Here is a 23146-nt window from a genome sequence, read left to right as displayed (position 1 = left end):
TTAAGCCGCGGCAATCAAAGCGGGCCACGGTCGTTTCTGACACCCTCGGCAGGAAGTGCGGGATGCCGCCGACCTCTCTCTCTCCCCCCGCCCCAGTCCGACTTGTCGTGAGAACGGCCCGGCGGCCCCTCCCTCCTCCCTCGTGCAGCAGAGATAAACTGCGACCTCGCCGCCTTCTCGTCGCCTGGCGGCCGCTGTCGTTTCATTTGAATATTGAAATAAACCTGCGCCCGCCGAACAAAAGGTCGGCCTCAGCAGGAGATGGAGGAAATCGGGGGTCTCGCCCTCTAATCTGTTATGGAAATGTCCCAACTGGGTGTGGTTGTGTTTTCAGTAGGGATGCACCAATAGCACTTTTTTACAGTGGAGTGGAGTGGAGTACAAGTACTTGCATTTCAGTACTCGCCGATACATCTTCTTAAGTACATAAGAAGCCCATTACACATTATAGAATTACTTAGATTTTTTTTTTTTCCCACTGCTTGTTAGTTAGTTCTGTTGTTTGAACCACATTCCTCAGCATGTTTTTCTAGAACATGGCGACTGTCACAAGTTTCACTGCAGTGCAAACACAAATTTAACAAAATTGTCAACCAGTCTCATGCAATTTTTTTTTTTTTTATCTTTCCAGCTTTCTACACTGTAGATAGATGCTGAAGACATCAAATATATGAGCAAGATATATGGAATTATGAAGCAAAGAAAAACATTCTGAAGAATTTAAATATAAAATGTGTTTGGGTTATTTTCCACTTTTGACTGGTATGAGTGCCAATACCAGTCAAAAGTGGTATACCAATAGCCTATACTGATATCAGTATCGATATCGGTCCATCCCTACTTTTCATGATGAAGCGTGACATGAAGCACGCTTTAATTTTTAAATTAAAAAAAAAAGTCACTAATTTATTTATTCATCCATTTATTTGCCTCTTCAATCAGTCAGCGCTCCATGTCTTTATGATCCTTTCAGACAAGAGCAGCATCGCACTTCCTGCGTGGGCTCGTGAAGAGACATTCTCGCTTTACCGCTGAAAAGTTTTGTACTCAGATTTTCTCTTTTGCCCGTGAAGGCGACCTCTTGCGATATCGGCTTTCAGGGCGACAACAGGAGATACGTAGACCTCATTGGCCTCAGGCTCGGAGGTCAGTCTGATCCGCCGCGGCCAGACACTGCTGTACGTGTTGTGCAATAAACACAACCCGGCGTGGAGCTTCGTCACGGCCGCAGCCGCCGCCGCCACAGCTCCACTGTTGCTTTTCCTTTCAGCGAGTTGACAGACGGCAAAGGGAATGCGTCGGGGGGGGGCAGTGGGGGAAACTCCCTCCCCCCCGCCGGCGGACGATGTCTCTACCTGCTCCCCTGTGCATTCCAGCTTTGGGCTGCGGGAGCGGGGAGAGGAGTTGCAACTCGCCCTCCTCTACCCTGGCTCCGCATTCCTCAACAGTGACTCGGCTCGGTCGCCCTGCTGCTGCTCAGAGGAAGAAAAAAAAATTTCCCAGGCATGCTGCAAGACATTTCATTTAATTCATTTACTTAGCACACGTCCAAAAATCAATGGTGCAGGGATGAAACGAAACCAATGGGTTTGTACAGGAGTTCCACCCCTTTCAATTATTACAGTCAACTTAAATTGATGGCATACAAAAAAATAAGGAGACAGCACAAATAGTCAATTTTGGATAAGAAAAAAAGAGAGAAATTACAGATTAATACTTGGCGAGTAATGGACAATATAAACAAAACTCATAATTCAAGACAAGCAAGACATAAATGCACACGCCGTGTTCACTGCCTCACCTTCTTTTGTATCAGAGTGACCTGATTTGTTTGGCTGACTAACATCCCGGCCTTGTATGATTCCAGCTGCAGGTTGCTGGACAGTAAATATTTGTGTGGGTTGTTCAGGTCGTCGACTTCCGGGCTGTAGGGAGTCGAGTCGTCCTCCTGCCTCGCAGTGCAGATGGGACGTTTAACGGTGGAAAAGCCTCCGCCGCTGAGGCACCAGACGCTCGTCGTCTGAGGAGATCAAATGCGGCCCCTTTGAAATGTAATGAGACGCTTTGAATTTGGGGTCGTGTGGGTGGGTTGGGGGGGAAAGAGGGGGGGGTTTGCCATCGCATCGCAGCCCTCGTGCTGAGTGGCTGTGACACATGAAGCTCCTCCGAAGCTGCTGAAGTGCATTTTATTCCTCCATCCTTGCGCTGCATTAGATGCATTAGAGGATGAAGTGTTTGCGTTCCTCCCCCAGATCCTCCCCACCCGGATTCTCCCCACCCGCCCCCACCCCGTTAGAAAGTCTTGCGCTTCTTTAAGGTGGCATCTGCCGCTTTCCTGACATTCGGCGAGCGCGAACCTGCTGTTTTCCTCCTCCTCACGTGACGTGCGAGAGCAGCAGAAATCCTTTATTTTCACCGTTTCCCTCTGGAAATCTCCTGAAAGGATTGGAGAAATGATGGGGTGGGGGAGAGGGCGAGGGGAAATAGATAGACCGGAGTGTGAGGGAGTAAGACTTGGGGTGGTGGTGGGGGCAGGCGGGGATCTGTGGGGTGGATAAAGAAATCCAAAGCCCTCAAGGATTATCTTATTCTTCTCCGTCTCACTCGCTCCCCCTCGTCCCTGCGTCCTGTTTGAACACATGACCGCGGATCATCACTCTCAGTTCACATAATGACCATATTTAGACCGGGGAAGGGGTGCAGAGAGGGAAAAGAAGGTACCAGTTTGCTGTTGAAGAGGAAAACCCAGAAGCGCATTCTAGATTTTTTATTTTTTTTGTTCTTACCTCAAAGAACTAGAGCTGATTTTCCCGGTACAGTTCTATTCTTGGTGTTTAATACTCGCAGTGAAACAATACACGACTCCTCGCGCAGTCAACATAATGCGGCCAGCACCTGCGGGTCGCTTCGTGGCACGTTACAGCACCGCGCGTGCCTCGGATGCCTCGGATCGCCTGGATTTCAGCAGAGGAGATGGCTGCTGCTCTGCATTCATTGAAATAAGGGGAACAGCTGAGAGACTGCGGGCCACAGAGGAATGTCTGTTACTGAGCACAAGATCTCAAATGGTTCCACACAACACGGCTCATCCACCTCCGGCCCCCTTTGCTGGCACAGCAGTGTCAAATGTTTGGGTTTGTCATAGTAACGATTGGTTAAACTTTGCTGGAATTCTGTTTGCTGTTTGTGCTCTAACCGAGGCAGTGAGCTAAGCGAGGGAGATTATAGTTGAGCTTTTTTTTTGTCTGTCTGTCACCCAACCCTGTCCATGAGGGGTCTGTTAAGTGAGCTGACTGTGTGCTTTGTAAATAAATAAATAAATAAATAAATAAAGCTATGAAAAGCAATATATGGGGTAAAATAGTCCGAGAGTTTCCAGGGCATGATGCAAAGAGCTGGTGCTTGTTGATGGTGACGCCTGAGCAATGATGTTAGGTCTCGTTCGACGAGGCTCGTCTGAGCTCTGGATTTTCATGAAAATTTGCGAAGTACAGGTTTCGTCCTGGTCTCTTTGCGCCACTTTCTGCCTTTGCCATGACAGATTAGTAGTAGACAGACTAGTAGAATACACTGAAAATGTTGTTAGAATTCCCTATCAACGCTGTTTCCTTGTCACAGTCCACACCATTGTCATCATTTACTATTTGGATTGTTTTTTGGTCATGACAAGTCAGTGCTAAGGTTAGCTGTTGGAAAATTACAGTTTAGAAACCACTGTTCTATCCTCTCATATCATTTTTCAGAAAGGGATTATTTAATCTGCACGGGGCATTTATTGGTTGCAGTTGGTATAATGTGTCTTCCAGATGGCCTTTTTTGTTGTTGTGAAGGGCTAATGTTGTGATTGGACCTGTGTGTTCACACTGAAAAGCCTGTGAAAAGCATGCACTCTTAACAAAACCTGAATGTGAAATCGTTGACACTTCACACCTTCAGTTAACACCACTTTTTTTGACGCAGTGAGAGCAGTGGTAACAGTGTCATAGTGCTAACATGCTACACATAGCTAGGAAGAGTATTTCTGTCCGTCCTTAACATGGTTGTGTGTTTTATTTGTGTGAGAATTGTACGTGGCAATTTTTTTGACCTTACTGTTTTGACCATGCGGATGCTGCTCACCATTAAAAATACAACGCAAGAGGAGGAAGAAGAAGAACCGGCAGTAGAGGTGCCAACCGTCCCTCAAAATACAGACCTGTCCTGTATTTGACAATGAAATGGTGCGTTCTGTTTTGATTTGATACAGGGAGGGTTCGTCCCGTATTTCCGAGTTGCCTTGAACATAAATTTATTTTGGATGCAAACTCACGTTCATTCCTATAACTTTTGGAGATACTTGACAGATGATTGCAACTCGTGCTTGTTCCACGAACAGACGTGTTTTACTCGGATGCCGCCTTCGTCGTTCCTTTTCCCAGCGAGTCACGACGCCCTCTCATCTAAAATGGCCCAGATATTTTCTTCCTGAGCCTCAATCCCAAAATAATTTGATGTATGTCATACTCAGATTAGGAACAAGGGATAACTGAAAATCCACAAACCTGCCGTGAGTGCCAGCAGTTTGTTGTTTGGAAGTGGACGATGGAAAAAAAAAAAAAATTCCCCTGTAAGCACGGGGTTTAAGTTGGAGCGGCCAGCTGCTCTGTGCTACAAGCCCACAGATGTCCTACGATTTTAAGGTCACGTATGCTGTTGCGTTTGTAAAACAAAAGGTGATCTGAACTCACTGTAGGTCGCATTTTTTTTTTTTTTTATCAAAAACACCAGTTGTGAGGAATCCAGACACACGAGCATTGAGTGAAAGGGATAAGGGCTCATAGCCCCTGATCCTATTATAGAACCTAATGCTGTGCGGGCTCCTAAGGGACCGGAGAAATGGATAAACACTGTTTTTATGGGAATCTTCTTGAAAACATTACAATGGAAGGAATTCCTCCAGGAGACAACACCTTCTATTCCTTTCCCTCTCCCTCGACCCGAGCCTCTCGTTCCACTTTTTTCCCTCCATATGCCTCCAGGAAGTGACCGACATCCCACATCGCTCAGAGGGACGAAACCTCCGCTAATCCCGCCTCTCTCCTTCATCAGACAGGCACGCAGCTTTTCCCTTTGCTGCAGTGTTTTTGGCCCCAGAAAGCCTGCGTGCTAACTATTCTGCATTTGTTGGTTTGTGCTTGGAATGCTTGGAATCGCCTCCATGGCAACGTCTGGCCTGTGTGTGTGTGTGTGTGTGTGTGTGTGTGTGTGTGTGTGTGTGTGTGTGTGTGTGTGTGTGTGTGTGTGTGTGTGTGTGTGTGTGTGTCGCGGTAAATATTGACTTGGACACCTCCCCATCCCCGTGTCTGTCCATGACAGCACCATGGGAGTGTCTGTGTCTGTGTGTGTGTGTGTGTGTGTGTGTGTGTGTGTGTGTGTGTGTGTGTGTGTGTGTGTGTGTGTGGGGCGTGGGGTTGTATGTACAGTACAGATGCTTTATCCAGGACTCAGCAGAGTCCCATTGAGGGCGTTTGTTTACGCTCGGACCACCAAACACCCTCAGAGGGGGACAGGAACTTTCCAGCGCGTGTGTGTGTGTGCGTGTGTGTGTGTGTGTGTGACACTCTCTGCCGTGCTGTGTCACTTGAGCCCTTTAACAATGATCAACCTGATGGTTGCGTAAAAAGAGGGAAGCGTGGATGGACAGCGGTCCACGAGTGAAACCTTTGCGGGGGCGACTCTATTGTGCAAACACCTCCCCGCAACCGCTTCCTCTCGCCATGTTTTGCCCAAAGAGAGCAGATAACAAGGTTGTGCTGCCGATCTTTTGCTGCCCCCATTCCCCTGCAAAAAAAAAAAAACTGAAGTGAAGTGAAAGTATGGAAGTGAAAAAGAACTGGTAAAATTACTGATTCTACCCCTTAGCTCGAGTAAGAAAGTACCGTCTAAAATGTACTTAAATGAAAGGAAAAATGTGTTTTTGCCGTTAATGAAACTTTTTCAAAAATGGAAACAATAACTGATTGAACTGAACTGAACAATAGCTGAACTTACTGAATACAGCTTTGCTGTATTCTATTTTTTTTTCTTTTTCAACTGCAGCACAACCAAACTGTAATCAGTGATAGTTATGATCAGTGAGTCATTATTGGACATTATTGGACGTTTACATTTTTAAAAACAATGACCAATGTTATTTTCTACGTTTTTATTTTTCACTGTACTGAAAATAGTGACCCCAAAACTGAGGTACTGATAAAATAATCTCCCTCTTAAATTACCATCGACATTTATATTGAACTACACTGCATAGTTCAAGAAAGCTCCACTCCAAGCAGCAACAACAATCGTAAATAACAATTTTATTACTTTGAACAGAAATTGTATCTTTTGAATACTTTTGAACACGTAACAAGCATGTAAAAAGTACATGTAATTGTGTACAAATGTAAGGAGTAAAATGTCCAAATCTCCAGAAAAAGAAATACTTGAGTAAAGTGCAATACCTCAACAAAAATACTTCTTAAACACTGTAATTTGTATTTCGTTACTTCCCAACTCTGCCAGTTGTCTTTCTCGCACTGTTCCCACCGCAGACGGATCTGTCCAGACAGGACAGGGCAGGAGAAACGCTCGCAGCAACAGCAGCAGCATTGGCAGAGTTAGCGGCTGTAGTGGTCGGACCGGTCTGACCTGTCTCGCTGTTGCAAAACGGCCGGGTTGCTCGCGAGGCCCCAGATGGAATGTCATCGCAGCGCTCGCCGAATGAGATTAGGGAATAGATGTTGATAATCTGCACCGAACGCCAGCGCTACTACGGTTGCTGGCTGGTGACGCAGGAAACTAAAGCCTTTCCCCACCCTGACCACCCACCCACCCACCGCCACCACCGCCCGTAATTACACAAAGAGCACCGATACGGTGGAGCAGATCCGGCAGGGCTGCCGTTGTTGTGCACTTGCTGCTCACTGACACACCCCGTAGGGCGCAGGCATACATCCTGTCTGCTGAGTTCACACACACACACACACACACACACACACTGGCTATTTTGACTGTCTGGTTATGCAAATGCCATTAAAACTGGATCGATATCTCTGCCTCTCCCCAGCAGTCTGGCACCTGTTGTTCCCTCCCACATGATGCATTTGGAGGCTGACAGTCTGTTTGTCTCTTGTGACCCTGCACTGTGCCCCTCCTCCCACTTCCCCCCGCCCTTCACTTTTTTAATCGCCTGCTTCGTCTCACCTGTGTTATGATTAAACGTTGCAGTTCCTTGCTGTGGCAGTAGCTGCGTTTCCATTACAGTTTTTCGCAGAATGAAAATATTTCTAAAATTTAGACAAAGTACAATTGCGATTTGCAGGCGTTTGTATTGAATGGTGTGAAGCGCATAAGTGGATTGCTTTTGCTTGTTCACCTTTGTTTTCTGTCAAGAATGGTTGTTGTGTTTTTTTTCTTTGATTACTTGTAAAAAAAAAACATTGCGTCTCCTCCTCCTCAGTCCAAACAAAACGCGCCATTTTCACTTGAAGTGAACTGGTCACGTGAACCCGTACATCACGTCCGGTCACATGCAAATGCGCGTGCACTTTTGTTGTTGTTTTGTGCCCGTATCGGTCAAAATTATAACAAAAAACAGAAAGCAGAGATCTGTTGTGCGTTGGCACCGTCCACTGCGATTCACCACAGAAGCTGCGGCGTTTGTTTCGTGCCAGTAATGCGAGCTCTGAAACTGGCTGCTTTTTTTCTTTGGAAGCTGTTACAGACAGTAAACAGTGTGCCGTTGCTGTTTGTTTTTGTTCTCGCGTCTTTCCTATTTTTATCGAGCCACGCGTTTGCCACTTTAAACATGAAACAAAATGCTTGGTTCCAACTTCAAACGCGGCATCAAATAAGCCCTGGGATATTCAGCCCCGTGTTTTAAATCTTCTTTCTTTCATCTCGGGAGGCAGCACTGTCAAAGGTTTGAATCTGATTAGCCTCGTGGTGGAACTTTACGCGGAGTCAGGCCGATCCGCGGTGACGGCAATTTGGTCGTTTGGCTAATGAAATGAATCATCTGAAAAACTTTCTGTCATCGCTGGCGAATGAAAGAAAGGGACACTCCTTGATTCCAACGTTCATACGTGGCTTCATATTTTTGCCTTAGGACTCGCTGGTGCGTGGATTTCGTCTCGTGTCAAGGGATTTCACAGTTAGTTTTTTCTTTTAAAGATCAATTGACATTTTTAGGCTAAAAAAACCCAAAACAAAAAACACTTGTTCTTGCCACAGGAGAGGAAACTGTCCTGAACCTGTCGCCTGAGGCCCTGGAGACTGTGGGCTCTTTTCCCACAGAGATTGTCAGAACTTGCCCGACCCATGTGTTAAACCTCAGGCCAGCAGCAGTAGCAGCAGCAGCAGCAGCCGGAGGTGAGGTGATGGGGGTCCCTGTCTCTGCTGTAGCCGTCTGTCATCTTCGCAGCGCACAAGTCGCGACTCGCCGCCGCGCATAGCAGACGAGTCACCGCTGTCTCCCGTAGCATTCCTGCCACTTCAGCTGGGAACGTCTCCCATTAATTCTGCATACAGAACATCTGAAGCCACCTCGTTCGGCTTTCGTCTTCCAAGTATTTGAGTGGTGGGGGAGGGAGAAAAAACAAACAAATGAAAGATTCATTTCAAATCAAATGAAACGGAGCGTATAGCAGAGCTCGGGTCGTTCTGGGTGAACGGATCAGTCATCTTTGCCTCGACTCCTTTGTGGTAAAAGCCGGTTAATGAACAACTCCGAGTCTTTACCTTTTGTTTCACGGCCACATCTAACCATTCAGGGGAGACGCTAGTGTTTTCACGTTTAGCATGGAAAAATAAAATAATGAAATCAAGAAAACAGAGGGTACACAGCTCCCCCTACCCCCCCAGGGGGAACACCCCCTCCCCCCCGGCAGGATTATTAAAAGACCATCCCCACTTCCCAAAAAGCCCAGGAGAATTCAAGGATTTGGAATTTATTGTCAGATCTTATGCATAATTAAGCAAACCCCACCCCCCACCCCCCAACACCCGAACCACACAGCCGCCCCTCTGACTCGCCAGAGGGATTTTCATGCTCCTCTGCCTCTCAGACAGTAGGCGCTTGTTACAGTAGCTCGGCTCGGCTCGGACGGGATGATGTGAATGGAATGTAAAGAATCGCTGCTGAACGTGACGCCGTCTCCCAGCCGGTTGCTGGAGCGCTACGGTGAGCCCGTCTGTGAACCACAGACCCCCCAAACCCCACCCCACCCCACCCCAACCCCGGCACTCCTCTGAGCCTTGTTTGTGCCGCCCTGCTGTGACGTGAGGGGACAAAAGCCAGCTTTACTTGGAGGGGCAGAGTCCAGTTATTGTGTCTACCTTGAACCGGGTGGAACCTCTTATTTGGCTTCATCCTGTTTCTGGAGATGGGGGTCACCACCACCAGTATCACCATTATTAGTATTATTATTATTATCATTATTATTAGTAGTATTATTACTATGGATTTTTGGTCTCCACATGTGTTGGACTTCCTCCGAGCTACCGCAGGAAGTCTTTTCTACACATCCGACTGCCGCCGACGTAGTGCCTGTGCTACGCTGCGCCTCTTACAGCTTATTAGCCGTGACACCGCCGGGCCGCTCGGGGGGAACACAAAGAGCAGCCCGCCGAGCCAGCCGTCATCTTTGTGTCTGCTCTCTGGTGTTTTCCGCGTTAACCTGACTGCACTAATGCGCTCACTGGGCGCAGCCCCACCCCCCATTTATGCAGCCTCGCCCCGGGGCCAGATATCGACTGTCCGGCCTCATTGACTCCTCTTCACTTCCTCTCGGCCCCCCAACACACCCACCATCATGTCCGTTTGTGGCGCAAACCTGAAATGAACCTCGGGCGTGTGCTCCCCTCCCCCAACCCCCTTTTAAAAAATTTATTTCCACTGCTGCTCCTCCAACCAATACACTTACTGTAAATGCAGGCGGAGAGCTCGCCACCCACCCACCAACCCATCCATCCCCAAACTGTGCTTGGGATTACAGGAGGAAGCGCCCGGGAATGACTGACGTGAAGCAGTTCCGAGCTCGGAAGATTTCCCCAGCGTGGTCGGGAAACCGCAGCGCTCTGTGTGCCACGCATTTTTCTGCCATATGTCACTGTGTTGTTCCGTCCGCCGGCGTGCCCACGAGCCTGTGCATTGTTCAGGATTAAGGGCCTGGTATGAGAGCCGACTCTCGCACTCGCATGGTCCATTGTCCAAATCCAGCAGATGCTTGGGGATGTCAGCAGAAGTTGCAGTATATTAACAAGCACAAGGCTTCTTAAGCATGTCAGACTCTTTCGATTGGATTTTGCACACCTCAGCTCTTTTTTTTTTTTTTAGCACTGAACTTTTGGCTGGTTAGATAACGGAACAAAACGTGATACAAATGGTGTAGCTCCCTCTCAAGCAGTGATGCGTTTGCTTCCTTTATCATCTGTCATTACTGACTCTCTCATCTGCTTTGCGTTCACAACGTGTTAGTTCCGGGTCAAAGCTCAGAACAAGGAAGTGTGGTGCACGAGAGTCCATTGCCCAGTTTGTGCCTGTTAAGTGTGTATTAGTGTGAGTTTTGTCATCCTTGAGAAGTTTGCTCTAGCATGTACAGTTTTAGTCAGAATAACATGCATGCTAAATGATCAGTTTTAGTCCAAACACAGTAAATCTGTCTTTAGAGGTACATTGTGTGAAATACTGCCATCTAGTGGTCAGACTTTAGATTGCAGTACTCATTCGCTCACCCTCCCTCTCCCAAGCTTGCCAGTGAACTACAGTGGCCTGTGCCCACAAACCTGGATACCTTGTCCACCTTCTTCTTTGTTTGTTTATTTGAAGACGCAAGTGTTTACACTAAATATGAAACACGATCTCATTCGGGTTGGATTGTGTCCACACCGGCTGTCTTAAAATATAAAATTTTAAAAATCATTAATCAGGACAAATGGTCTTTAAACTGTGCTCTGTCTTTATTTCTTCCAATCAGGTTCTTGTATAAAAGCCTGAAAAGCCTGTCTGCTGCTCATGCTCAGCTTTGAAACAAGCCCACGTCATTGTTCCAGTGTCTAAATTAGCATTTCTTATTGGACCCCCTGTGGTTATATCCACTGTATGCGCTTGTTGCACAGCCAATGGCTTGAGTCTCTAAATTATCTTTGGCTTAGTGTAGTGATTTCCAAGCGCTAAGCTGATATTAAAGCTTCTTTATTAGCCTGAGAAGACACAGAAGCTTCAGTTGTGATGAAGGCAAACCTCTCATGACCACTGACCTGCTCTTATTATTACGTCTTTGAACAGGACGTTGCACGTCATGGTGAGCTGCCGTCCAGAGCAGCGTTCCGATGTTCACTCTGAGCTCACTTGGATCAGCTACCTTCGTTAAAATTCCAACCCAGTTTTTAGAAATTCAGAAATAATTAAGAGACTTGGTAACGCATTTAAAACCTAAACAGAACAAAAATAACAGTCAACAACAATGAATTCAGAATCCATCCAAGATGTCCTCTTCATTTTGTCGACATCTTTTCCTGATGATGAAGCAGTAACGTTACAGTACAGATGATCATGTTTTAATACATTTAATTCAAATGCTCTCTTTGTAATAAGCTGCAAAAAATGTGTCAGTGATGCATAAATGTGTTGAAAGTGTTAGTTTAAAACAAACTATGCCATAAAACAAAATGTTTTCGAGGATGATGTTGTTTTTGAAACTACCACCGATAAACAAATGAATTTTTAATGCCAGTACGCAGGCTGTGCGTGCGTGCGCAGCTGTTTTCCACACATGCGAGTGCAGCTGTGTGCAACATGCTGTCTGCTGTGAGAAATGCGCCGCGCCGGTGGCAACGAGTGATGAGGTGGATCCCCGCGTCTCATGTTCTGAAGCCGAGGAGCAGCAGCTGCTCCGGCGTCAGCAGAGGGAAGCTGTCGGTTCATGCGGTCGGCGTGACGCTGCGTCACAGCTGCGGGCTCCATTACGTCTGTGGTTTTCTGCTTTTCGGTGTTTCAGCAGGAAACACCGGGAGTTTGCCACGACTGAGCACATTTTTTACCTTGCGCACAATGAATCCGGTGTTTATCTTTCACCTTTGGACACAGTTTAGGTTTTCCACATTTCTGTTTGTCTTCAGTCTCGTGGTCTTCCTTCCTCCCGCAGGGCCTGAGCCATGGGGGGATCCAAGAGCAAGCCCAAGGATGGAGGCCAGCGGACTCGCAGCCTTGACGTGAACCTGGGCTCCGGGGGCGGCGTCGGAGGCCACCACCTCAACTCCAACGCGCAGTCTTTGACCCCCAACCGCAGCCCCACCGTGGACGCCGGCCTCGGCGGCAACGCCTCTATGGCTAATAGTGCAGAGCTTGCCCTGTTTGGAGGCGTGGACAACAACAGTGTCACCTCCCCCAACAGAATCACACTGGCAGGTGGGAATGGCGCCTCTAATTTCTAAGACATAACACAATATTATTAATTATCACAATAATTCAACAAAATACGTAAAATGGCTGTAATAGTTTGTCATTACAAGTCAGCTTTTTCCTGACAGGAGGCGTCACCACCTTTGTGGCGTTGTACGACTATGAGTCCAGAACGGCCTCGGATCTGTCGTTCAGGAAGGGCGAACGCCTCCAGATAGTCAACAACACGTAAGGAAACTGCACAAATAACACAATGACTTATAAAAGAATAATCAATTGTCTGTTGGTTTTGTTTTGGGTTTTTGTTTTTTGTTTTTTGTTTTTTAAACCAATCCAATCGCCTCAAGCTCAGGGATAATGAGACGCTACGTCTTCGTACAAATAAACTCTGTAAAAGACGTAGAATAGCTGCAAGTCCAGTCCCTCAGAGTTATTGCTTGAGTAGCTGCTTCAAACCTCCTGAATTATAAGTTGAGTCTCCGAAACCTCCTGTAACCATGGTAACCGGCACGGTACAGCCTGATTTTCTTTTTTTTTCTTTGGTGTTTTGTTTGTTGCATTAATCACTGCTCCTTCCACTGACACAAAGACACGTTGTATTAACTCCTGTGAGACTTATTATTTGCACAGTAAAGATTTAACCTGTGAAAAGGGGGTGGTGGGTCATGGTTGTTTGGAAAATAGGGGCTCGGTCTATGAATCAATACAGGTGCAGTGAACCGTGCGCTGTAGCGCTGCACCCCCAGTGGTGTTTGCCCGCGCTGGAACGAACCGCTGACCTAGAAGGCTGAAGCTGAGGACAATAGTGGATTATCACTGCATCTGGCCTCTTAAGCCAAAGACCTGGAACATTATCGGGTCAAGTACATCCAGAATCCATTAACCAGCACCCAGATTAGCTTGCAGGTTGTCATAGTCGCCGTCGGCATCATCCAGGACATTCGCATCTTCCTCAGGAGCCCGGCTCAGTTCTCTGGATCGTGGATCATTACTTTTCATTACTGGATAAATATGAAATTGTTCAAAACGTACAGAGTGTGAAAGATAAAACTAAATCTAATGGTGAAGAAAACACATTTCATGCTATGTTGATGCTATTGTATAGTGGCTTTGTGTAACTGAAAAAACAAGACGCATACTCTTGTCATATTGCGTTTCATATGTACAGTTAAAAATTGCTAATTGGACCTTTCAGCAAGAACACACATTAACCGGGAACAGACGCCTGTTTGTTCCAACTCGGCCTGAATTCCATCGCTTTCCTTTTTGTCCCCTTTGCTTTCTCTACTTGTGGGGTCATTTTTCTTTTGCAGGGTTGGGTCTCTCTCTTTTATCTGAGAAAAGCAAATGCATTTAAAAAAAACAAAAAAAAAAACAAACATCTTTTCCCTGTTTTGGCTCAGCAGCGGTTGGCAAGCCACCGTGGTGCCGTTGAACATGTTGGCTTTTGCTGCTTGCATGTAAATCAGCATAAATAAAAGCAGAAGGGAACATGTTGCAACATGGATGTGTTATTTTCTGCTGCTATTAGTCCGTTCACCGTAAAGTCACTCCTTAGTGGAGTCTCCCATTCTTTAAATGAACGAGTACAATTCAAATTGCAGCCATGTACGGTGGTCTGACAGGCTTTTCTATTAATACTAATTGTTCCCTTTGCAATGTTTCACTCTCATTTGCCTAATCATCCAGTCCTGTCTCCTCCAAAGTTATTATGAAACGATTCTGCTATTCCAGGCCTCAGCATGTGAACTATATGGGATTTCGATTATGTGTCTGTCCCACGCCCTTTGCTGTGTTTCCACTGCTCATGAGATTCTCTCTGTATTTCTTCAACCTCTCTCTTTCTCTGCCTCTGTTTCTCTTCCATCTCTGCTCCATCACAAACCATCACCTCTTTTTTAGGAGGAAAGTTAACTGCAGGTTTGTGACGCTTCTCTTCAATCACTGTTTTGTCCCCTGTGTTGTGTTATAGTGCATCACGTAGTACTGTTGCCCTGCAATGCCACCTCACGACGGGAAGGCACAAAGCCAGTAACTCATGTCCGTGATCCCATAAATCCACTGTGGTAGTTTATGGAAACTGGTGTGGAGCTTCACAGCATTAGAGCCGATTTAGGTCAACCGGAGACAATTCAAAGAAAGAAACAGCAATTTGAACTTTGTCTGAGTGAATCTAGTGCTGCAAAGCCAATGCTGCTCACTCCCTAATAAGGTGACGCACTCGAGCACATCCCACCCGGTCGTCATAAATGCATGTTTTGTATATAACTTTCTATTCTCTAACCGTAGAGGTATTCGGGCTGGCATTCATCAAGCTCCTCAGTCTCTGTCAGCGTCAGAGAAAACAAACAAGAGGCTTCAAAGAATATAAAACAATAGACATTCATTTATTTATAGCCCAACAGACTTGATGAACACCTGCCCTTGAAGTCAAAAGGATTGTGTGTAATTGGTGCTGCTGGATGTGTGACGCTCAAGCTGTGTGACTCTTTGGTGTGTGCAGAGAGGGGGACTGGTGGCTGGCGCGCTCCCTGACCAGCGGAGAGAGCGGCTACATCCCCAGCAATTATGTGGCTCCGTCCGACTCCATCCAGGCAGAAGAGTAAACTCCCTCCACTTTTTTTTTCCTCTTCTTGTCGTCTCAAACTTATCCGTCTTTTATCACACGCATGGACAAATGAATATTCAAATGCCAATTTATTGTTTTTACGTGCTTTGGGTTGGATGGGAAACTGAAAAAGCATTTCAGACATGCGATGTGACAGCTTGCTTATCGTAAAGTCTGTCGTGAAGCAGGTGACTTTGACTCTTGACCCTGACTTTTGCACATGGGAAAGCCAACAGAGCTCACTTTTTATGTTGCTGTCCACTTTGTTTAAATGAACACGCGTAGACGTACACTAGCAGTCAAAAGTTTGGACACACCTGTTTCTTCCTTATCTTTACTACTTTCTGCACTGTAGATACATAATGAAGACATGAAATACATGACCAAGATGTGTGGATTACTGTGGCAAAAGAAAAAAAGGTTAAATATATGTTTTGTTACATGAAGGGTGTTTGAGTTATTTCACACTTTTTGTGTTTAATACATATTCCAAATGTGTTCATTCATAGTTTTGATGCCTAGAGTGACAATTTACAATGTAAATAGTCATGAAAATGACATAAAAGCCATTAGATCAGAAGTGTGTGGCCAAACTTGACTGGTAATGTAAGCTTGCGGTAATTGCAAATGTGTCAAAACCTGTAATCAGTTTTTTCTATGCAAAGTTTTCTTTATTCTCCAGCCACATAACGTTAACCAGCTACTGTAATGTCATACTAACAAAACAGACTGGAGAGATTTAAATCAAATCAGGGGTCACGAAGAAAGCTCATACTTATGTTTGTTCTCCGAATGAACACAGATGTACAACATCATGTGCCCACCAGGATGTTAGCATTCTAAATATGCTTTTCCTTGCCCGCTAACCTGCCTGCTAATACGCTGAGACCTCTGAGACACTCCAACTAACACTGTGTAACAACTCCATTTCTCACTCTTGCCTCCTGCCCCTCCAGTCATCTCAGACTGACCTTAGAGTCCAGGTAAGCAGCAGTTGTGCCATGGGCATGAAGCATGCTTTGCTTCCGGCATGCAAGTAGTTTGACCAACGTTTCCACAAGTGACGACTCACCCTGGCTTTGTCCTTCCTCATCCTCCAACCCACGTGCACCTTCTTCTTCCCCCTCACCAACCTTGTCTTGTGTGTCCCATGTTTTCTCTGGCAACCTCTCCAGGTGGTACTTTGGCAAAATCACTCGTCGAGACTCTGAGAGGCTGCTGCTGAGTCTGGAAAACAGGAGAGGGACTTTCCTGGTGCGAGAGAGTGAAACCACCAAAGGTAAGAGGAGTAAGGGAAGTGGTAATTGTAGCCTTTACAAGTTTTTTTTAAACTTTTTTTTTTTTTTTGTTAGATTTGGTTATATAAAGCTTTTCCAGAATAAAAAAAAATAAAGCAGTGTACTCCATGGTAGATTAAAGTAGTAGGATTATTTATTTTCTTTCTAATTAAAGCTAAGCAAAGCTAGCTATGCTGTTTTGCTGTATTAAATGATTAAATGTCACTGCAGTTGTATGATACAGTCAATCAGATATTAATACGGTATTATTAACACTATGATTAACTGATATAAACACCAGACAAACAACTGCTGTTTTTTTTTTGTTTTTTTTTAATTAATTTATTTATATGATTTGCTTGCTTTTTAATCACATTATTATTTGTCTGTCTCAAATTGGTGCAGAAAAAAAGCGATCGATCAGATTGCGTCTGTGAAGGTTCTCTCAGTGGTCTGGTCGTTAGTGTTGAACGGTTAAATGGAGGCAACTAGACTGGTTTTACAAGTTTTTTTAAGGCCCCTACGTGGTGTATCTATTTGAGCTTGTAAAATTCTACAAGGCTCAAATGCTCTGAAAAGTGTACCCAAGATGAGAATCCATAGGGGAGGAACGCAATCCAATCTCTCTTTAGCAGCAAGACCCCCTGCTGTTTACTGTGCCTCTGGTTGCGTCAAGTCAGTCTAGTGGCAGCGTGGGTACAGAAGAAAAGACGAACGCGGCAGATGTGAAAAAGGCGTCTAGTGATGTTTGAGGAATTCCACCTGGAGATGGTCCTGTTGCTGCTGCTGCTGCTGCTGCTGCTGCTGCTGCTGCTGCTGCTGCTGCTGCTGCTGCTCAGGCAACGCTGTTCCCCATCTCTGCGTTAACATGTGTGTGATTTGTGTTTGTCGTTATTGGACATGCATGTAAGCTCTCCATAGGGTAAGAAGCAGGACAAGGCGGGCATGGATGTTGGGAAAGCGAGTGAATGAGTGGAGAGGTATTGGGTGGGCGAGTCTGACAGAATTAGGTCAGTGTGAAGCTGAGGCTAAGAACTGTACAACCACCAGGCCATATCACTCAGTTCAAACACTCGGAGGAGGGGGAGGGATGGCCCTGGGCCACTCTGTGAGCCAGACCCGAGCTTTTTGTCGGTGTTCCTAGGGGGAACACTGCCATCTAGTGGTGGAAAGGGCGTATTGCCCAAAAATGCCGATTACGCCGCTTTATTTCAGACCTCCGCTTTTCATGCTGGATTATAACAAAGTGAACTGATTCGTGACTCTTTCCGCATTAGGAAGCAGGGGAGAAGAAGGTCAAAAAGGGGATCTCAGTGAGCAGAGGGAACAAATTGTCGACCTCTTGTCACAATCAGTGCCCTTTATGACATCGAAAAAGACGTTTTTCCAGAGCTGTGCATTTTGTCAGATGCACTATGTTCTTAAAGAGAAACCAGACAAAATAAGTAAAGGACAGATTTTTCAAATTTTTTTTCATAGATTTTTGTATTGCTAGAATGTGTTTTTTTTTTTTTTTTTTTTAACGTATATTTATTGTTTAGAATACGAGCCAAATGTTTTCATTCTTATTGTTGTGATTAACATTGACTTTCTGTGCCTGTGCTCCACTCAAGGTGCCTACTGTCTATCTGTACTGGATTACGACAACACCAAAGGGCTAAATGTGAAGCACTACAAGATCAGGAAGCTAGACAGCGGAGGTTTCTACATCACATCACGCACACAGTTCAGCAGCCTGCAGCAGCTCGTCAACCACTACCGCAGTGAGTTCGACATAAATCAGCAGCCTGGAAACTAGAAACCGCGACCAGAAAGCTGAGGTTCTGAACCTGTCTGTCTGTTTCCCATTGGCAGAGCACGCTGATGGATTGTGTCACAGTCTGACAGAGATTTGTCCAGTGCTGAAGCCTCAGACTCAGGGCTTATCCAAGGATGCCTGGGAGATCCCCAGGGAGTCCCTCCGCCTTGACGTTAAACTCGGACAGGGCTGCTTCGGAGAAGTGTGGATGGGTGAGTCTTAATCACATCCAGTGGACGCACACTTTGTCTCCTACCCTGGAAACAAAGCAGCAAGGCGCTGTGTGCCTGCTGAGAGAAGGGTTTAGGTTATCAGTTCCATTAAGATATGAAAAGCATGTAAAGAACTTTCACCCCACCAGATTCTTTAATATATTAACCCAGGCTGTGTGCCTTGCAGTTAGTATTTTCTGGGTCATATTTACTTCTTCTTTTTCTCCTTTCGGCTGTTTCCTTCAGAGGTGGTTGCAGCCAATCAAGTGCCTCCATCCTTCCCTATTCTCTGAATCCTTTATCTAATTTCATGTCATCTTTCACTACTTCCCTAAAACTCCTCTTTGGTCTCCACTATCTTTACTTCACAATATTGACTGTCTGTGGACGTGTCCAAACGTCTCAGTCTGGCCTCTCTGACTTTATCTCTAAAACATCCATCATGCCTGTCCCTCTGATGTCCTTGTTCCTTGTTCTGTCTATCCTGATCGCTCTCAAAGAGAAGCTCAGTGTTTTAGTTTCTGCTGCCTTTAGTTCTAGCACTACCACTGTCTCCAAATCACACAACATCGAACAGTTTGCAAACTTCTGATAAAATACTTTCGCAAACATTTTACTGCACTAACTCAGTTGGGCGTAAACACACCTTGTTGTTAATAGAATCAAGTACCACGTGAATATTTTGTGAAGAATGTCATCAAGATTCAGTCATCTGACTTTTGTTGATGTCTCATCAGGAACATGGAACGGTACAACACGTGTTGCAATAAAGACTCTGAAACCCGGCACGATGTCTCCTGAGGCCTTTCTACAGGAAGCTCAGGTCATGAAGAAACTGAGACACGAGAAGCTTGTTCAGCTGTACGCCGTGGTATCTGAGGAACCGATCTACATCGTCACAGAGTACATGGGACAAGGTTAGCACGGTGGACGTATTCAGTTAGACTTGGGAGAAGTGAAACAAGACTGCAGGACAGCTTTCCTAGAACAGAAGAAATTGTTTCACAGAACATCATGTATCAAATTGGCTGCCATTTTTCAAGATATTATCACTTGGCAACACAGTCATAATCTGCTGATTGCGTCCACGCACACAGGTAGCTTGCTGGACTTCCTGAAAGGGGACATGGGTAAGATGCTCCGCCTCCCGCAGCTGGTGGACATGGCGTCTCAGGTAGGTAGACGTGATCTTTGAAACCGCCTCTACAGATCCATGTTAAAGTGTCACCCATGTGTGAGCTTGACCTGTGCCCGCCTCAGATCGCCTCTGGGATGGCGTATGTGGAGAGGATGAACTATGTACACAGAGACCTCAGAGCGGCAAACATCCTCGTGGGAGACAACCTGGTGTGCAAAGTGGCTGACTTTGGTCTGGCTCGCCTCATTGAGGATAACGAATACACTGCCAGGCAAGGTAGGTCCACACATGGGTGTGTTGAGTGTTACTTCTTTTTTTTTCTTACTATAATTTAAGCTTAGAAGCCTTAGAATAAGCCACGGTCAACCCAGACTGAGCCTGTCTAATTTGATGAGTATGTCATTAATATTTCTTTTTTCCATTATACTTTTTTTTTTCATTATATCCTGATTAGTGATACTCACACGATTGTGAGACGAGGTGTGGTACATCTGGCTGATGTGCTTTGTTTTGTTTTCTGTTTTTTGATTTTTTTTTCTATCCTAAAATGATCTAATTATAACACACTGATTTGAAAAAAGGGGAATAAAAAAACTGTTCTCTTGAAGGAGCCAAGTTCCCCATCAAGTGGACGGCCCCTGAGGCGGCTCTGTACGGCCGCTTCACCATCAAGTCTGACGTCTGGTCGTTTGGCGTCCTGCTGACTGAACTGGCCACAAAAGGCCGAGTTCCCTATCCAGGTAAGGGTTTGATTGGTTGATTGATTGATACTTAATTTGTCAGACAGGTCTGACATTTGCTTTGCGTCCATGCAGTTTTTTTTCCATTAAGACTCAACACAAACATGCAACAGCGTTTGTTTTTTCCACTTCTTTGTGAAACAGATTAAGTCTGTGTACTTTAGAACACGAAGAGTGTATTTGACCGTGCATGACCGACACTGTGACAACTAATCTGTCGCATCTGGTCTTGCAGGTATGGTGAACAGAGAGGTGTTGGACCAGGTGGAGCGCGGCTACAGGATGCCGTGCCCGGCCGAGTGCCCCGAGTCCATGCACGATCTGATGCTGACCTGCTGGAGGAAAGAGCCCGAGGAGAGGCCCACCTTCGAGTACCTGCAGGGCTTCCTGGAGGATTACTTCACCTCCACGGAGCCTCAGTACCAGCCAGGGGAGAACCTGTAACCAGGTTACAATGTGGAAACACACACCTGTCTATGAGCGCACGCGTGTGTAAATGCATTCTTGGCACAATCATTAGGCAAACCAATCAGCAGCGTCCAGCCCCGGCATCCTTATGTCAGTGCTGAGGAACTTTTTATTTTTTCCTCAGACTAAACGGTGGTTTTCCCCCACAGGAATTCCATTTCTTTGTTGGTCAAAAAAAAAACAACCTGTGCAAAACGACAACTTCCTTGTGTTTGTCAGGCATTCCCTGTGAACTCTGCTGACTCACATTTAATTTTTGGTCGGCCAAGGGGCATCTCGAAGACGAAGCACCAGGATGCACAAGCGCTGATGTCTGTTTTCCACTTTGCCGCTCGAGAGGCAAATCTGGATCATGTCTTCTGTAGTTAGATCTGGATCAACTGGAATGTTTAACAGATGGAGTTCATGCTTCCTCCCTCGTGAGTCCAACTACTGTGAGATTGTTTTTTGTTTTTTTGGATGAAGCCCCACATCCTTGATTCTCATCAACCCGCTTGCCCTCGGACAAACCGGCTCTTCGCTGTGGCCGACCTACAGCAGGACACAGAGAAAAGTCGAGGCAGAGTCATTCTATTTTCTAATTGTGACTTTTCTTGCAAATAAATGATCTAGTGGTCACAAACAGTCATGACTAGAATTCTGCTGCCAGGACTTATGTGCCAATAAAAAAATCTCTTTTGTACATTCTACCATGTAAAAGTGTATTTTATTACTATGAGCTTTTCTTACGTACAAAGTTTTGACTTTGAGATTCTGCGCCTGTGTGCACAAGCAGCATGTTTACAAGATGCTGATCTGGTTTTCTTATCTTTTAATTCAGACGTAATTCAGGTGAATAAAGCATCCTCTTAGTTTTTTTTGTTTGTTTTTTCTTCAAACATGCCTCAGCATATTTGACCACAAAGCGTACACTGGAGATACTCTGAAACCTTGCTCGTAAACAGCGTGTACAGCGAATAAAATGGCATCTCCAAACTGAATTGTAAATATTCTTGATGCTAATGTTAAAGGTTCTTTTGTACATATATCATCTTCATAATTTATTCATTTTAAAAAATAACCCTGTTTGTTTTACCTTCTGCTTTGTCAGTCAAACTTTTTGTTGATGGTACTTCCACGGGTCATAACTAAACCTAAAAATGATTATATATACTAAAGAAATAATTTTTCATATTTTCTGCACATATTTCTGTGAAACTCACCTTGGTTGTTCTTTTTGTTTGTTTGTCTGTTGTTTTGAGAGAAACAAGACTATGTCTTGCCAGAACCTGCATCATCTCCCAGCAGCCCTTCTTCCAGATCAACACAACACATGTTAATAATCTTTGATTTACCCTGGTGATGCTGGGAGGCAGGTAATTCTGTTTCTCTTGTTTTAATATTGCTGATGTGCTGACGTGACAAACGTGCTGCCCAGATTTCTACAATCCATCAGTGGTTTGATTGACTCACCCAAGATTCCATAAAACCTCTTCCTGATGATAACAAGTTAAATAGCGCCATTGAGAAGATGCTGTGCCACAAAAGGAGGGAGTCTTCTTTGCAATGTGAACCGGCCTGTACTGTATTAGATACATTGAGTGAGCAGGTGATGTCAGGTGGTCATGAAAAAAAATATTCAGGTGAGAATTGTCTGTACGCAGCCGAGCTGTGAGGTTCAGTGGGTCTTTTCTGGCTATGCACATTTTTTTCCCCCTCAACTTTGTGATATTCCTAGGGTAAATACACTTTTCTACTGTACTGGGGGTTTTCAGATAAACAAGCTCTTTGTTATATCCTGCTGAATATTGTTCAAATTTGAAAGACTGTTCGAATAAAATTTGTACCCTGCCACGTTGTTCAAGTGAGTTAAATCTTTTTCTCCAATCTGACCAGGTCTGCTGCTCAGTAAGGCTTTGCACTTTTAGACTTTTTCTCTGTACATTACTCCATGATTACAATACATATATCAAATAGAAATCTTCCTCAGCCCATTTGTTTAACGATGAGGTTACTTCATCCATTTACTTCTTTTTGAAAATATTTGTTTAGGTAGACACATTCAAGACAACTGGTGCACCAATTATCTTGTATTTATTATTCTTATTATCTTTGACCTGTACACCCCCAGTTGTTGTTTTTTTTAATCAAAAATTAAATTACATTTTGTTGATATTTCTTCATTATTTCTGTTGATGTTGTTCAGGCTGCTTGCGTGGCAAAAATGTGTGTATTTATTTGTTTAAGGACCTTCTTCAGCGATATAAACAGTACTAATTTACCACCTTTAGATACCATCGGACACAGTAAGGACTAAAGACCGACTCGCCACAAAGAGCAAAAAATAATCCGGCGGGCTTTCAAATGTTTGCTTGTATGTCATTGATCTCGGGGTTTTATTCTTCTCTTCCGGGTTTCTAATCTCTCTTCCTTGTTGCAAAGTGCGCTGCTCCCGTGAACCCGACACGACGCGCGCGCAACACCTTCAAACACACGTACCTA

General features: G+C 45.1%; 1 protein-coding gene and 1 long non-coding RNA gene across 3 annotated transcripts in view; one reads left to right on the top strand and one right to left on the bottom strand.

Annotated features, from left to right (window-relative positions):
• The window catches only part of src (v-src avian sarcoma (Schmidt-Ruppin A-2) viral oncogene homolog), a 28011-nt gene extending 5508 nt beyond the window's left edge, over positions 1–22503 (top strand). The window contains exons 2-12 of the mRNA XM_076041734.1: positions 12168–12430; positions 12553–12652; positions 14928–15026; positions 16208–16311; positions 17923–18072; positions 18164–18319; positions 19057–19236; positions 19417–19493; positions 19580–19733; positions 20066–20197; positions 20433–22503. Coding sequence (XP_075897849.1) covers positions 12178–12430; positions 12553–12652; positions 14928–15026; positions 16208–16311; positions 17923–18072; positions 18164–18319; positions 19057–19236; positions 19417–19493; positions 19580–19733; positions 20066–20197; positions 20433–20641 — 1614 coding nt within the window. The 5' untranslated portion in view covers positions 12168–12177 and the 3' untranslated portion in view covers positions 20642–22503. The remainder of the gene's footprint in view (positions 1–12167; positions 12431–12552; positions 12653–14927; positions 15027–16207; positions 16312–17922; positions 18073–18163; positions 18320–19056; positions 19237–19416; positions 19494–19579; positions 19734–20065; positions 20198–20432) is intronic.
• On the bottom strand, positions 906–3101 carry LOC142898916 (uncharacterized). Of its 2 annotated transcripts, XR_012928659.1 has the most exons (3): positions 2846–3101; positions 2358–2436; positions 906–2042 (listed from the first exon to the last, which is right to left on the bottom strand). It is a non-coding gene; the product is annotated as an uncharacterized LOC142898916 (long non-coding RNA). The 2 variants fall into 2 exon arrangements; XR_012928658.1 differs by having other exon boundaries at positions 2358–3101.
• Positions 22504–23146: the final 643 nt, after the last annotated feature.

The sequence above is a fragment of the Nelusetta ayraudi genome, unplaced genomic scaffold, assembly GCF_046127955.1.
Source record: "Nelusetta ayraudi isolate G7.1 ecotype Tasmania unplaced genomic scaffold, CSIRO-AGI_Nayr_v1 ptg000070l, whole genome shotgun sequence".
NCBI lineage: Eukaryota > Metazoa > Chordata > Actinopteri > Tetraodontiformes > Monacanthidae > Nelusetta > Nelusetta ayraudi.
The sequence above is the reverse complement of the archived record's forward strand: the minus strand, read 5'-3'. Positions and strand labels throughout refer to the sequence as shown.